This window comes from Tauraco erythrolophus, chromosome 12, assembly GCF_009769465.1.
Source record: "Tauraco erythrolophus isolate bTauEry1 chromosome 12, bTauEry1.pri, whole genome shotgun sequence".
NCBI lineage: Eukaryota > Metazoa > Chordata > Aves > Musophagiformes > Musophagidae > Tauraco > Tauraco erythrolophus.
The window spans coordinates 11,628,331-11,644,642 of record NC_141476.1 but is presented as its reverse complement, the minus strand read 5'-3'; the positions used below and the strand labels follow the sequence as shown (position 1 = coordinate 11,644,642).

The 16,312-nt window shown below is 41.3% G+C and overlaps 1 protein-coding gene across 1 annotated transcript in view; it reads left to right on the top strand.

Moving 5' to 3' along the window:
• The window catches only part of LOC104377320 (netrin-4), a 49,451-nt gene that overhangs the window by 23,935 nt on the left and 9,204 nt on the right, over positions 1-16,312 (top strand). Inside the window, exons 4-5 of the mRNA XM_009984097.2 lie at positions 11,781-11,907; positions 12,421-12,609. Coding sequence (XP_009982399.2) covers positions 11,781-11,907; positions 12,421-12,609 — 316 coding nt within the window. The remainder of the gene's footprint in view (positions 1-11,780; positions 11,908-12,420; positions 12,610-16,312) is intronic.

Sequence of the window (16,312 nt, the reverse complement as noted above, 5' to 3'; positions counted from 1 at the left end):
GCTTCCAGAACAAAGTTTACAAAGCAGAAAGTGCAGATGGATAGAACACAGAATCTAGACCAAACTCCCTTCTATTTGCCAAACATTTCACAATTCTCCTTCTAGTTCAGGAAAAGTATGGACAGATGAAAGCCAATGTGGATTAAAATGTTTTTGTACAAAGCATTAGTTTTTTTTTTTACTTGTTAATTACTGGTACCTACACTGCCAGGAAATTCTTACAAGTTGCCTCAGATGTTTCTTTTGCTTCTTTATCCTGTTTACAGAGACAAACTAGACTCCCTGTGGGTCTGATCCTCCACAATGAAGCAAATGGAAAGTTTTCCACTTACTTCAAAGGGAGCAGGATCTGGTCCTAAGTAAGATTCCTTGTTTGGCATAATGGAGGTTACATAAGGTAAAACTTGTTTTTCTACAGCAATTTTCTAGGTGACTTGGCTGTTGTACCCCTTACAAATATTACCTCCTCTTCAAATATCTTATGCAGTTCTACTGATAATCCCCAGCTAAGTTTTCACATTATCTGATCCAAGCTGTGCCAGTCTGTATGATGTCCAGTGCTCAGAGATGCAGGAGGTGCTCTCTGTTGTAGTTGGCAACTCAAAGACTAGGTTTTGTTAAAGAAAAAGTTTCTCTGTGTGTACCAACTATGTGAGTAGAGTTAGAAATGTAAAAAAAAAAAAAAAAAGATTACGAGAGCTTCTAGATCACATCAGAATAAAATCTAGAAACAGATGTCTGTGCTGATTTTTTTCCAAAAATTAAAACTGAATATGGACTTCAAGTTCTGCCCATAATGATCTGAAAACATAGAAGAAGATCATATAAATTATGGAGTAAAAAGTAGTTATGAATTATATGAACTACGTGAAAGAAAGTGGTGCTGCTGACACCTTTGCTATCCACAGTGGACCAAAGCATTTCACAGGAATCCGTGTGGGAACATGCAGGTGGATGATAAAGTTTCAGATACTTGTGTTCAGAGATGACAAAGAAGTCAACAAGGGAGCATCATGGAAAGGTTCTCCTTATGTTTAGGGGATATTTTTAGTGAGTTCCTAGTTTCCTATGGCAAGAAATGCTACAAAACTGTGACTTTAAATGACAGTTAAGTTCTCAAACAGTTACTTGGATAAAAGTTGGAGGATATTCTGACTTGTCTTGTAAGTCACATCCAGAAGATCCTATTTTATCACATTTTCACAAAAGTCACCAGAAACCTTAACTGAAGATTACCTAAATAAATTTTAAAAGAGCTTTCCTACACATCCCATGCTTCTCTTGCCGTTTCAGAGTGACCGTGAGGAAGACTGGCACATTAAAGTAATGCCTCCATTACTGCCAGGAGTTGGTTCTTTGCCAACACAAAAATCAACACCTCTGTCCTTCTAAGTTGTTAAAAATTTGAATCGAAGCAAAAATATGGTACATATTCCCCCTTTATTTTAGATATATTGTATCCTCTAAATTCAAGCATACCTCTGGGTTTGTGTCTGGGGCGTTTCCTTTCAAAAAAAATGTATTCATTCTGCTTAGGTTTCTGGTAGTTTTGACTCAGATGCTGCATCAGGTATCTCTCAGAACTGCACAAAACCTGCAGTAGTAGTCTTGATGAAAAGATCTTAAAGGTTTCAGAGTCCTGTTTGGTACAGGATTAGGCTCTGTAATCTGAGTTCCTCTCCATAGCTTTTGTGAATATTTCTGGTTTTGCTGGCTCTTCAGCGCTAGACTCAAACTTTAACAACATTGTCCTCCCCTCCCCACAGAATCAGCACTACTTTGCTTTACAGCCATTTCAGCTGGAATAGGAGGGACACATGCAAGCAGTAGTTCACTTAGTTCTGAACTGACAGTCAGGTAAAGTTCACTTAATGTTAGGTCTAAAATGGTTCCAGGGACCATTCCTAGGTGGTTTAGAAGAAGGTTCTGCCCACCCTCTGCCTTTCCACTTAGCACTGACCACTGAAGTGAAGGAAAGGGCAGGAGAAGTTCTGTGCTGCTGTGCAGCCTCATCCACCTGCACTGGCCAACACGTTGCCTTTTAGAGGGGACATACTCTGCCTTCCATTGAGCTATGAAATTAAATGAGTCTGTGAGTGCTATTTCATCTTATGAAACATGGCTAATTTGGAGATTTTGGTGTACTCTGACAATATACAATGGCATACTGCATCTTTAATTTGCTTGTTGCACATAGTGTGTGTGGGCTGTGATTCTACCATCTTCTGATTATAATCAGTGTGTTTGACTTGATATCTGTTCAGGTTCTCCATGAGCTCTCCGGAGAACCTGTGGTTTGCAGCCAGAGCATCTGGCATTCATACCATCAACACGATGTTTTGAGTATCTGCGGTTTAGAGAATAGCCACAATTTTGATGGTATGATACATAGAGTGGTTCAGTCAGCAGGAATTCTGCAATTATAAAGTCAACAAGTTTTTCCTGCCTTTTATTATTGTTGTGGAAACGTCTTTTACTACTACTGAAGTACAAATCAGAAAAACATGCCTATTCAGGAATGGTGTTTAAACACATGCCTAAGTGCTCTTCTGAATCAGGGCTCAGTGTAGATCCACCCATGCAGACACTCATCTTAATTGCGGAAAAGCGTCTCTTATTTTGTGGGATGGGGTAGCAAACAATTTCCTATCTGACATTATTAGCCTTTAACCATAGCTTTTTTTAAAAGCAATGGCTATGGGTGAGCTATTTAAATGTATTTTAGTTTTATTGCTTAATTGCTGTCATTAATAACGTGGTTTTTTCTTTTAATCACTGAAGTGATGTTCTCTGCTACTTTCATCTCTGTGAAAGAACCATAATGACCCTTCTAGTAGAAACATTGGATTGGAAACACTTGTAAATATATTTTAGGGCTGGTAAAATATATTTTATAGTTCTTTTAATGATTGCTTTACACATTAAAGCTACGAGAGAGAGAGAGAGAGAGAGAGAGTGTGTGTGTGTGTGTGTGTGTGTGTGTCTAAGAGAGAGAAGTAATTCCGTCATCTCACAGCAATCAGCCACCACTTGCTACCAATACCTCTTTGATGTCCCATAGAGGTTCTTTCATTTAAGCTCCATGCAATATATACTGTTCTGTCTCCCTCACAGCCACCAACACTAGGAATTGTGATGTGACAATCGTAGGAGCTGCTGTGTTTGGCCTCATACCTGCTTATGTTTTTAAGCTCCCTTGGGACGGAATAGACTGCTATGTTGTTACTGTCCTCAGCTCACCTACATATTACTAGAACAAAAGTTTTCAGTCTTTTACCAAGGCTTTTCAAGGCCTTTCAGTCAGTTCACTCATCCCCAATAAATCTCCCAGTAATTTAAGCAAATCTTTCTAGAGCTGTACCTTGTGGCTGCATGGAGTTCACATTTTAATGCTTTGGCAGCAGGTGCACACAAAATATGGAGAAATTTTGCACAGGATTATAGACAAATTCCATATTACTCAGTGCAAAAGTTATAAAATCTTACATACATTTCCTTGCCTTGGTTCACTCACTGTGCTGAAAGGTCCTGGGGCTTAGCTTTGCACTCTTTGGGCATTTAGAATCCATTCCTTGCTGTGTAAAAGTTTTCTGCTAAATCATGGACTTTCTTGCCCTTTTCTCCTTCCCTAGATTCCTTATAAATTTGGCTGATCCTGCACCTTTTTCAGCCCTGCCCCTCCCCCACTGTCCAAGCTGCAGCCATCTGCAGAGAAGTTGCAGAAAACTATTTTTCTCTTGGCTTCATCTACTCCATTACTCAATATAATTTCACTTGAATAGGAGCTATGCATGCTGCCAAGTTCACTCAATACAGAGGTAAAAATTCAGAGAAGAGCTCACAGGCCCACTTTGGGAGTGGATTTTCAATCACGCACCCCTGGAGCCACTGTGGATTAACCAGTAGAAACCCAGCTAAGTTGAGACAGTTTCTGGAGTTAGCCAGACTTATTACGAAGTAACCGACAGAATTATTTTGCCTGTTGAATGAACAGGTCATGTCCAAACTTCTCTGAACAGTATGCTAACCCACTATGACCTACAAATCCACAAATCTAGAGCTTCTCCCATTACCTCCTCCCTGAAAATTAATTCTGGGTCTTTCTAGAGCAAAGGTTAGCAGTCAGGTCAGACGGTTCAGCGGCATCAGGAACGAAGACTTGAACAAGACCACAATCACTTTCAGGAGATTTGAATGGTGGCATTTACTCGTTATGCTGTGATTCAGGCATTCCCCCTTTAAAATACTGAGCCTCACTCCCCTTTCTGGTTCCCCCATTCTTAAAACACCCACCAAGGGCTGGTGACCTGCTGTAACTCAGGGGCTGCATTTCAGCCTGACAGCTGTGAGTTGTATGCAGTTTGTTACAGATTGACAATGGAGCTGTTGGCACTGTAGGTAAAAATAAGAGAACAGCTTAGCCCAAAAATGAATAAAAATTAAGCTGGCATTCAGAAAGAAAACAATAAGAAAGCAGAGTGAAATGTGGGCTAAGGCACGGCCAGGCGTGCCTGTAAAGACTGATGGAAGTGAATTCAGACAGAGGATGGAGTAGTGTCTTGAAACCGCCACAGGCTGAGTTATTTTCCCTCACATAAAGCATGAATTTTGTACCTCTTCCGGTCTATTTATCCTATTCTTTTGTTACTGTTCAAAAAGGTCTTAGTGATGCCAGTCTGAATATCCAACTAAACAGTCACTGGTTTTTCTTCACCATTACCTATTCAGTGAATTTGGAACCAGCAGCAGCTCATTCACTCACTGCTGTGGAGACCAAAACCTGTATGGGCTCAGGTGGCCTTGCCACAAGTGTCCCAGCTCTACTTATCCCTGCCAAGCTCCCTCAGATTTAATTTACCAAAGTGAACAAGCATGAGCCAGAAACTCAGCTCCCTCAGAAAACACCCATACGTGTACTAGTTTTTAAACACATACACTTATTAGACCTTTTTCCAGAAACCAGCAAGTAACATAGGAAAATAATGGCTTTTTTCATTCCTGATTAGAGCAGGAATTTGAACTGTCAATCTACCCATAGCAGGCACAGTAATCTGGGACTTACTCGCAAGGCACTCATTCTTTTAAGCCTTTGCAAATTTGAAAAAGTTGAAGGAGATTTTTAATTTGGCCTCTTAAAAGTCAGATGTGCTCTCCTCAGGACCTGATATTGAAGGATTTATTATAAATCTGCATGGATACATCTCTTCATTTGCGAGACAACAGAGCCCATTTGAACCGTAAGAGAAACAAAGCAGAATGGCAGACGCTGTTTTGTATTTAACCACTCAAAATGACCCAGAAAGAGTCATTTTACTAAAAGCAGGTAAGGGACTAGCCTCTGATGTCATTGCAAACTGCTGTATCCAAAATTTCTCTGGCGACATTACAAAGTGAATACAGAGCCCAAAGACAAACATTTTCTCTGAATCAGCAACAGTTGCACTGTTCTGGAAGGCTTCCAAATTTAACCTTCATTCATTAGGAAAAAAGCCCCAAAATAGACTGAGAATAGCCCAGGAGAAAGAGCAATAACCACAACATTTACTGAAAGGACAAAAGGTAAAAGAAAATAAATGGGCAGAAAGAAAGAAAGAGGCTTCAGGTATTAAACAACACTGAACAGAGTTTAAAAAATCAAAAAACTGCAAGACAAACAGATGGAAAATTTCCACTCGCTTTCTCAGCTGCGAATCAGAATTCAGGTGAAGCAACTTTGTGCAGTCAAAGGTGAATAAGTGTCGTGTAGTTTCTTGGAACTTTTGTATGAAAGCATGATATAGTTCTACACTATTTGCTATAAATCAATCAGAAGTTACTAAACTCCATGGAAGAACCACTGGATGAAATTCATGGTTTGGTGTATCAGGCCAAGCCAAATGATTGGAACTGATCATCCTGGCATTAAAATCCATGAAGCTATAACCTTCTCTATGTCCTGATTCAAAGCTGCTCAGGTGGTAGATGTACAAATCAAAGCCTTTGGCAGCAATACCAGACTTGTAACAGCGCAACTGTACTGTGAGACAGATGAGGGAATTAATACAGATTAAAAATACTAGTGCCAAGGAAAAAAAAAAAGTGGGTTTAACTTTCTTTTTAACATGGTTTAGTTTAACAGCCCAATTTATGCATGACTCGGGGCATGATGCAGAAGGTGATAGCATAGAAAGAAGTAGTAAGGAAAGCAGAAATGTCTCAAATCGAGATTGCCCACAAAGACTTTACATCATGAAACCACAGCCTGAGAACATAGCTGCTATACCAAAACACAAAAGCAGAGCTTGCTTTCAGGTGGCCATTAAAGCCAATATGATGGTGATTGAGAGTATAGCATAACATTTTTGTTTCTTTCCTGGACCAATAATACCCTCTAACTGCAAGTATGTCAGCCTATAAACTACAACCCTTTGCAAAAGCTGATTAGAAAACTGGGAGCTTGAGGCAGCCAGAATATCAGGATTTAAAGCAACAGTTTTCATCTTTCAAAGCTCGTAGCATGTGTTAGCGACATGAGTAACCCTGGCTGAACACACTCGGAAAGCAGGGCTGCAAGAATACAAACTATTACATGTTATGCTCATAGTACTTCAGAATGATTTTATGAAATGGGGAGGTTTATATGATCACACTGTCTGCCTGCCTGCAGTGCATCTATTTCTCGGATCCATTCCCAACAATAACTTTGGAAGGCACGATCCAGTTTCAAAAAAATTTGTCAGAGCAACTGAACTCTCAATACATTGATGCTCCAATTAAAAGGAAAGATCCTTGGTGACAACTAGAGTAATCACAGTAAGAAGCAGAAGCAGATGAAGGGAGGTGTCATAAAATTAAATTCTGTAACATTTCTGAAGTACTAAATTATTGTAGCAATGAGCACTGTGGAAAAGCCCATACAGGCCTAAATACTTTTGTGTCTAAGGATCAGTACATGTCCAGTGATGCAGTGTCATATACTGAACATTGAGGATAAAGTGAAATATGAGAGATGTGAGACAAAAGTCTGAATCTCAGCCTTTTTCCTGCTGTACCAATACATTTATATATATATCCATATAAATCCATGTCATAAAGTAATCAGGCTTTAGCTGAAAACTGGCTAGGTTTCCTAATTGATGGTATGAATCTCATGCAAGCCTCTGTTCCTCACACCTTGCTTTCAAGCTCCCTCCACCTGGATTGCCAGCTCCAAATCTAGAAAGCTAAAGTATTTTTTTCCTCAGATGCTTCCTAGTAGTCAGATACCCTGAAGCTTCCAATGACATTAATCCAGTGGCAATCAAAGTGCTATTACCAGGGTCCTGAAGGCACGAAAAGGACTTTAACAGCCCTGACCAGCCTCACCTGGGACTCCTACCCACACTCTCTGTCCATTGACCTGGGGGCTCTATTTAAGCTCAGCCCTGGGCTGTCAGTCCCTGTTTGAGCTGTGCTGTAGATGTGCCTGTCTGCATTCCTGCCTCCTGGATGGACCTTGGGCCTATGCTGTAGGTAGCTTCCCTCCTGGTGGACCTCCTTGCTTGTGTTGTAGCTTGTCTTCTCATTTGGCCTCCTGGATGGAGTTTGAACCCATGTTGTGAGCTTGTTTCTGGGTCTGTCTGTTGCTGCCCATGGTCCATCCCCTTGCTATGTCTGGGGCTGTCAATGGACTGTGGTACCAGCTCCCTGCTCTGCCCACTGTGCTCAGGATGGTGTTCTCTCAGTAAGGGGCTGTGCTGTGGTAACTCTCAGCTTACAGCTCTTCCATCCTTAAAGAGCAACTGGTCCTTGCTGCTCCCTGAGGACCATCTCCTTACTCATCATTATCTTCTGACAGCTCTGATTCTGCTTTATAAGGCATAGAAAAATATCAGTGTAGTTCTCCCTGAATCTGTACTTTTCTGGCTATTTTCTCTACTTTCGTATGATCATCTTTGTGTTCCAGTGAGATCTAGTGTATCCTGAGGTCTTGCATTTGGTAGAGAGCACAACCTTCTAGTTTTTTGGACCTACTTTTGTGAGAGATGTGAACTTACTTCAGCAGTGAATAACAAGCCAGAGACATACCTGCTCTCTTTGTGTTGGTGTTGAGTGAGACTCTCATAATCTCCCTTTCCTAAGAAGATATCCCATTTCCTATTTTATCTGACAACTTCCTATATTTCATTCTTGTTCCTTCCTGGACTTCAGTCTCTGGCTGCCTCTCCTATCTCTTCCTCTCTAACAGAACAAATCGTCCTGCTATTTGCAGTCACCTCACCTACCCTTATTTCACCTCATGCTTAAGTCTAAGAGGTCTCTTCCACAGCTTAGTTTCTCCCACATTAATCAGTCTTTCTGCAATGGCCACTTACATCCATTAATCACCGTTCTTGTGTATGTGTTCTACTTGAGCTGTTTGTCTCTGCTCTTGTCTATCCAGCTCCTTTCCGTACTTCATTGCCACCTCATATTGCACTCCCCTCCTTAGCTATTTTCACTTATGAATGCTGTCTGAGATTACTCTCCACGGAAAAATAATTCCATAAGATAGCCATCCACAGATAACACATGACAGACTTGCTTTCTCTTCCATTATCCTTTACCTTTGCCCCAATACTCACCAATTCTCTTGCCCTTGTTCTTAAACCTGTACAAAAAAAGGTTAGCCCTCAGACCTAACACTTACTAAAAAACATTCCATGCCAGCTCCACTGTTTACTTCTGGCTGCTCAGTGGCTCTCCTGGCTGCTTGGCTTTCAACCCTTTTGTCTAAGCCAGTCATCCTTCCATGTATATTTGGTAAACTGTTCAATAGCAGGGATCACAGGCAGGAAGCTTCCTTTATGCCTCTTTCCTACTCACAACATACCATTTCTAGATAGCCTCCACAAACTACAGTTTGCAACAAACCTGTGGGAAATGAGCAAACTAACACATCTGCTTACCTCCAAAGAACAACCAGACTCTTCCTTTCTCACTGAATTTTCCTGTTTATTTTCTGAATAATTGTTCATAAGTGTTCACGCCATCTGTGCTGTGCACTGTAAACACAGGGTCCTGTGGAATAATGAATATTTGATCATGTCATTCAAGGCTAAAACAAGATTGCATGGTTTGATTCTGCCATTTCCCAACTGTACAATCTCAGCATTTCTTTCATGTAATTATTTTTGTATATAGTGAATGCACAGGTTTTTATATATATCTCTAAAAAACCCAATTGGCCAACTTACAAATTTTGCATCGAAATACATTAGTGTTTTCCTAAGAAGTGACTGGAGCCAAGGTTTTGGTTCTGGTTCATTTTGGAATGATCTGTAAAGTTCAGATAGTCTGAAGTTCGGGGACATGAAAATCTACACTTCTGCATCAGGCTTATGTTATCTTTCCTCACTCCTGGTCCTTTTCTCTGTTCTGTCTTCTGAAAAGTAAGTTCACAGTGTTCACAGAGGAGAACATGCAGGCCTGAAGAGCCAAATCCAAACAGGGAGAAGCCCGACAGTGTTGCTTATTAGTATTGTTTGTCTCCATAATTTGTTGTCCTATTCAGTGCTTCGAACATGGACAACTTTCTTGTATGAAGGTCTGGAGAGACATCATACAATGTGCTACATGCTGTATCCTCCTGAGGTTTACTGGTGCTGAGCTCTGACAGAAATGCATACCCTGAAGTCTGTGCTCAGTCTTCCGTGAGGAGGCAGCCAAGCGCTCTGTGCAGCAGCAAAGCTGCCAGCTGGCCATGGAGGGGCGATGGCATCAGCTGCAGCCTGGCCCCTTTGCGAGCTGCATGACATATCTGGTCCGGGAGGATTAGAAACCAGGGGAGCGGAGAGCAAATTGCTGCAGGGAGACGGGTTTGGGGGCAGGGGAGCATGTTCACGCAACTGCTCTTTTCAACGTTTCTCTCTTGATCCCAAGCTACCTACTACGTGAGACAGGGGAGGGAGGACTGCAAAGGGAGAGCCTGACTTTCAGGAAAGACTATGGAGAAACACAACTCGCATTAGTGGTGAGATTAAAGGATTAGTTTCAATTCACGCCCCAGTCAAAACGAAATCTCAGCCTCTGTTTTTTGTGGGCCAGAGCTGTGACAGTGATGTTACAGAGCTCAGCATCCTCAACAGTGCAGGGAGGGAGAGGGGTCTAGTCCCCGATTCCTGTGTTTCCTGCTCTAGTACAAGTGTTGTCTTGCATGTGAAATACCATTAATTAGCAGCTTCTCTTTCTATGAGTGTAGAACATGATTTATGGTCCTACTTTTCCCTTTCTCCCACTTCCTATGCTGGATATGTCCTCAAAGAATTTCTCAGGGGCATCCTTTCTCTGAGGCATGGCAAACAGATATTGGAATCCTTAATTAAGAAAACAACAACACCCTCCCCCCACAAAAAAAAAAAAACCCAAAAAAACAACCAAAACAACAACCCAAACACAACAGAAAAGCCTTCCTGTGAAGCATTTCTTGGATGTAGCTTGATTATTACAGAATCCTGTGCACCAAATTACATTCTACAGTGGAACTGGCTATTATATTCCTGGTGTGTGAAGTGTCTTGAGAACAGAAGTAGTTTCAATAAAAACTTTCCATTTGAAGGCTGGACTAGCTCAGTTTCCAAGGTCAGGTTTCTGGTGTGAATACCTGATTCCAAAACTGACATATATTAGCATATTTCCATGATTAAAATTTGCTGTTGAGTTCTAATGAAGGCAGATAAATACAGAGGAAGCAAGTTCTTTTTTTTTCAAGTAATTTTTCAAGCAAACAGTCACAGAGAGAACTCTACTATTCAGCCAGTTTTAGTCAAGGTTTTTTGCACTTTCTTTGTTTTCCCCTCAAATACTTTGAAAACTGTTGTTTCCCAGCTTAGATGGGTTTATATCCTTAGTGCTTATCAATCAGCTCCGTCCTTCAGCCATGCCAGCTTTTACTCATTTTGTTGAACGCCTTCTAATTTCTCATTTGTCTGGCAACAAGATGTTCAAAACTGAATGCAGTATTGCAGGTACAATTTTCTATCCACTTGGAATTACAGTGCTCCTAGGTATGCAGCCCAAAACTTTACTGGGCCTTTTCTGCTAACCTATTCCTTCCATATTAATGTCCTCATGTCTCTTACAGTTGGTAGGTTGGTGCCTACTGTACCTAAGTCTCTTAGAACATCAGTGTTTTTCTCTCACATAATGTGTGGTTTGGATTGTTTTTCTGCGGGTATACTGGTTGATATTTTCAGGTTTCATATTTTTGCTACATTTTTAACTGTGCTAGGAGGTCCAGGATTACTTTCTTATTCTTCTAACAATTTATAATTTAGTAATTTATGGTGACTTCATTGCCCTATATTTACTCTCTTTTATAGACCAGTGCTAATGTCAGATAAGACAGGGCTCAGTGTCCTCTGTTAGGCTGTGCTCTCCTGTGACTCAGCTCTGCTAGCCAAGAGGTATTTGATACTGTCTGGAGGTGATGACCTGCAAGCTCTTGCCCTGAACTTGTAAAGCAAAATAAACTGTGTTAGTTTACCCAATTTAAACAGTCTAGAGGCTGTTTATCAATGTAGTAGTAAATACCCAACTGGAGAGTTAAAAAGAAATTGTTGCCACATGCATTTAAACTGGAAGATAGAGGAAAAATCTACATCATTAGCGAATGTGTGAAGAGATAAGCTACACGTTTAAGCCTCAGGCTCTGCAGGTTTCCTAAGAGAGCCAGGCAGCTGTGTGGGAGTTGTGCAGGAGAAGTCCCACCTCCTTGTGAGGCTGTTGGGCACTCCACCATGTTCTTGCTCATAGCTATTTGAATATATTCTTTCCCCTGACAGGTCCATGGGAAGTGTGTGTGTAGACACAACACAGCAGGGGACCACTGTGAGAGATGTGCACCGCTATACAATGATCAGCCTTGGAAGCCAGGAGATGGAAAAACAGGAGCGCCAAACGAATGCAGAAGTAAGCGGCAGGGAGTTGACTGATGCAGACTTTCATCAGTGCCAGCAGGCAAACTTCCCTCACAAAGACTTCTGTCGATTTACACTAATGGTGCCATTAGCAAAACTGGGGATAAGTTGCTGATCATTGATGGAAAACTCCAGTATGCATGTTGGTTTACTGCAGCTGACCTATTTGCGCTATTGGGAAGTGGAATTTACAAGGCAGAAATCTTCTTCCCCTCACATGTTTAAGTGTTCCAAGGTTTTGTGCAGGGCTTATGATACTATCAAATTATTTTGTCTTACTGTAAGAATATCACACATTCACAACCACTCAAGCTTCTCAGGCCCTGCTGGGACTCTCACTCTGTTGCAATTCCTAGTCTTTATGAAAATCAAGGATTGCAGGCAGATGAAATGTGTTACATTCAGATACTTCCTCCACAATTCACAGTAGGAAAATGATACCATTTGAACAGTATTGCTGTGTCTACTATCTAAGCCTGAAATATATTCTCCTGTTTCCCACCAGAGTGTCGCTGTCACAACCACGCTGATAGCTGCCATTTTGACCTGAGTGTTTGGCTGGCATCGGGAAAGCGCAGTGGTGGAGTCTGCGACAACTGTAAGCACAACACAGAGGGACACCGGTGTCAAAGGTGCAGACCGGGGTATTACCGAGACAGAGGGAAACCCATGTCTTCTACAGAGGTCTGCAAACGTAAGTGCCTACCATTACGTGCAGCAAAGACAAATGAATCATGGAAGAATTGCAAAAAGAATGATTAAAAGAAATCAGTAACTCCTATAGAATCAATAACTCCTATAGAAGTAACTCATGAGAATTACTATCTGTTCTTTGAATTCTGAACCCAAACTACAGTTTTCTGATCAAAGGTCATCTTCCTGATTTTCTGTGTCTATTTCTTCCCCTGGTATCGCAGTTTTTTGGTGATAATTGTTCTCCAAAAGCATTTCATTCTGGGGAGCGGTAAATTCTTGTGCTTGGATTTAAAATAATATGGTTCCTTTTTTCTTGAGGCACATTTTATTTAGCTGTTTTTTTCTACATCTCTCAAGACTATGTGTGCCTACATGTAACCTATTGTTACATTCCATTCGACTGTGCAACATCTGTGCACATAAATGTATATAATAATGGCTGCAGAAGATGTAGGAACCATAAGACTAGGCATACCCACTTGGGATCAAACAGATCAGAGCTCATTCAGATTTATCTCTGGATTCTACAGCTGTATTATGGGATGCTCTGCCTAAATTAATTGCCTCATTAACGCTTCAGCAGACTGTGTTAGGAAGTAACTCAGGCATGGAGGCACTAATGTGGATGTACAACCTCTGGATCAAGGTAGCTTGCATCCAGCCAGTCTGGAACATAGCCCAAATCTCCCTTACTTACTGTAAACATTTCCTGAGTATCCTGCCACGCTTCACACATCTGATCCCATCTGGCATCTATTTGGGAGGTTGCAATTTCCAACAATATACATAATTTCATTTCTCCTTTTGGTCAGTTTTCCTTCCCCATAGCTCAGACATCATTTGCCAGCACAGAGAACTTCATCATCTGTCATCTATGCTCATCTCCATTGGCATCATGTGCTTTTGAAGCTTTCCTGACCCTTTGATGGTCTTCATCAAGATTCCTCTTAAACACCCAGGTTACAAACACTCATCTCCCTAGGACTGTATGGCCTGTGACATTGCTTAAACTTTCTGTGCACAACATATCCTATGTTCCTGCTCTTTTGTACTCTTTCCACTGGATCTTAGTGCCAGTACAGACTGCTTCCACACAACCCGTCTTTTCAATTTCACCATGTTCACCAAAGAGCAAGAGCACTGATCAGCAGACAGGGCTGGAGGTGAGCTTATCTAACTCCCCTGTATTCCATAGTGTTCTGTGGTGGCCTCTTTCTAGTCCTGTTTCTACTCCAAGCAGATTTGTTACAAGGAAATACTGTAATGAGAATAAACTGTTGTGCCAGATTAGTTTTCTATCTCATAGTACCTGAAAGAATCTGTATGAACTCTTGTATTTAACAACAGGGTGATGGTGTAGTAACCAACATCATGTGTAATATTAGATAACCACTAAAGTGAAGGAGCACTGGAGAGCAACAAAGAGGAAAAAACATCGTTTGAAAATATAGTCTATCTGTGTGGAAACCCTAGAACAGTCTGTTTGAATGAAATCAGATCTTGACTCTACCTCTGCCTCTTTTGTCTGGTCTGGTTACAGGCTTCTCAGTACCTCCTGCCAATACTCTGCATAGCAAAAGGAAAACTGTTCTGAATTTTACCTTGTTGAAAGAGCTTTATTCCTACCGTGCCAGTCAAGCACAATAATGTTCTTTTCACCTGGGAACATGCTGCTGCCAGCAGAAGGCCCCCAAATGCAATTGTTTCCACTCTGATTTGCACACTCAGGCCTAGAGAGCTGCCATCCCACTTTAGCACCTGAAAGTTATACGCCTTTTCTAGACTCCCTGTACAGTCAGTGGAGAAACAGTGGGATCTCTAGGGAATGATTTAATGCAGTCTAACATAGATACCTGAGACAGATGAGCAGAATTGCTCTCTAGAGGTTATCTATTTCTCTTCCTTGACTTAAGAGGTATTCTGGATCACTAGCCTACACTAGGGTTTCTGTTGGTTGAGATTAATCCAATGGGTTCCATTCAGCATTACTGCAAATAGGTAAGCATGACCTTATCTGTGCATGGTTCAAATCAATGGGACCTTCCACAGGCATGTAAAGGCATGCATGAGCACGTGCCATATCAACATATAAGGAGAGCCTCAGCTTTCGCAGCAGAATGATGTGTGCGCAATGCTTGTACCTGTATGGAAATAGAAGGGACACTGCAGATATAACTATAAATTTCAGAGAAACCTGGGATGGGGGGTGGTTACCTTAATAGGGTAGTGTTTTGTATGATGAAAGAACTGATGCCCAAACACTTCCCCGTGTGATTTGCAGGCAGTGTGTAAGTGTGCACTTCCTGTTATGCTGTACCTCTCCAGAGAATTTTCAGGGAACGTTTCACTACTTTGATTATGATCAGTGACAGCAAAACCAGGAACATCAGTGCAGACAGGCAGAGTTGTTTTGGTTAGAACAGACTCAATTTGACAGAGGGAGGATTTCACCTCCAGGACCATCATCAGCTTCTTATGCCTAGAATTGCTATTAAACTGAAAGGCCTCATGCAGGATGTAAGATAGAGGCCCTCTCCTCCATCCTTTAGGTTGCAAAACTTGCGTTGCTATTAAATTTAATCTGGTGTAGTCTGAGTAAATCATTCAGTTTTGTGACTCTAAAACCAACTCTGGTTATTCATTAAAAAACAGTTACTGTTTTGAGCATTGCTAATACGTAAGAAATTAGACAATCAGATCACCAGGTGCATTTCTCTCATACCTCAGCCTGCTGATCATAAATTGAAGAGCTGCCACTTCTGGATTAGCATGTTTGTGAGGATCTAAATGCACCAATTCCAAGGCATCATCTCACTTTGAGAAAACCACGCAAACAGTACCAGACTAACAACAATAAATGAAAAACCCACCTACTGGGCAAGTGCTGAAAAGCAGTAATAAACTGCAAACAGCAGACTGAATGGACGATTTTGGTGAGAGCAACCTGGTCCTCGGCTTCCCGTTTTGAACTCAGAGGGGGAAAAAAAAAAACCTCAATGGGAGATCAAAACTTGACTCTTGTGTACAGTAGATACTGAGCTGGGAAAGGAAATCTGATGAAAAAGCTGAATGAAATGCTGTGTTAATCCCTTTGAGAAAGCACGCTTGAAGAGTGCTCTGCCATCCAGAGCAAAGTCTAGGTTCAGCTGTGACATCCCCCTCAGGCTCCCAGAAAGTTAACAGGACACTGCTCAGGCCCAGAAAGAGTCTTTAAGCATTAGTCATGATAATGAACAGCATTCTCTCTTAATCACTGCTAGGGAAAAAAAAAAGTTGTATAACAATTGAATGTCCTGGCACTATCCAAACCACCCTTTGCTGACCCTCCAATGTGAGACTGCAAAGACATTCCCTTGAAAAAAATAAATAAAATCTGTTGAAATTTGACATGTAAGTGGGAATCTGCTATTGCTTTTTGTCTGCAGAGGTAGCCTGCCTCTGATCCCTTCGCTTCTCCAGTTCTAGCAGCTGGGGATTCGAGAGCCAGGTCGTTTTCAGAGCCTTGTTTTGACACTGCTTAGATCTATGTTAAAAAAAAAAAAATAAAAATGAGGCATGAAAAGAGCCTCAGAGCAAGGCACACACCTGCCTGTTATTGGGGGTGACAACACAGGATTAAGTAGTTTGGATATAGACTTGTATGGGAGCTTTGACTTGGAAGCCTAATCGTTTCCTAACCAATGGTTAGAAAAGCTGCTGTA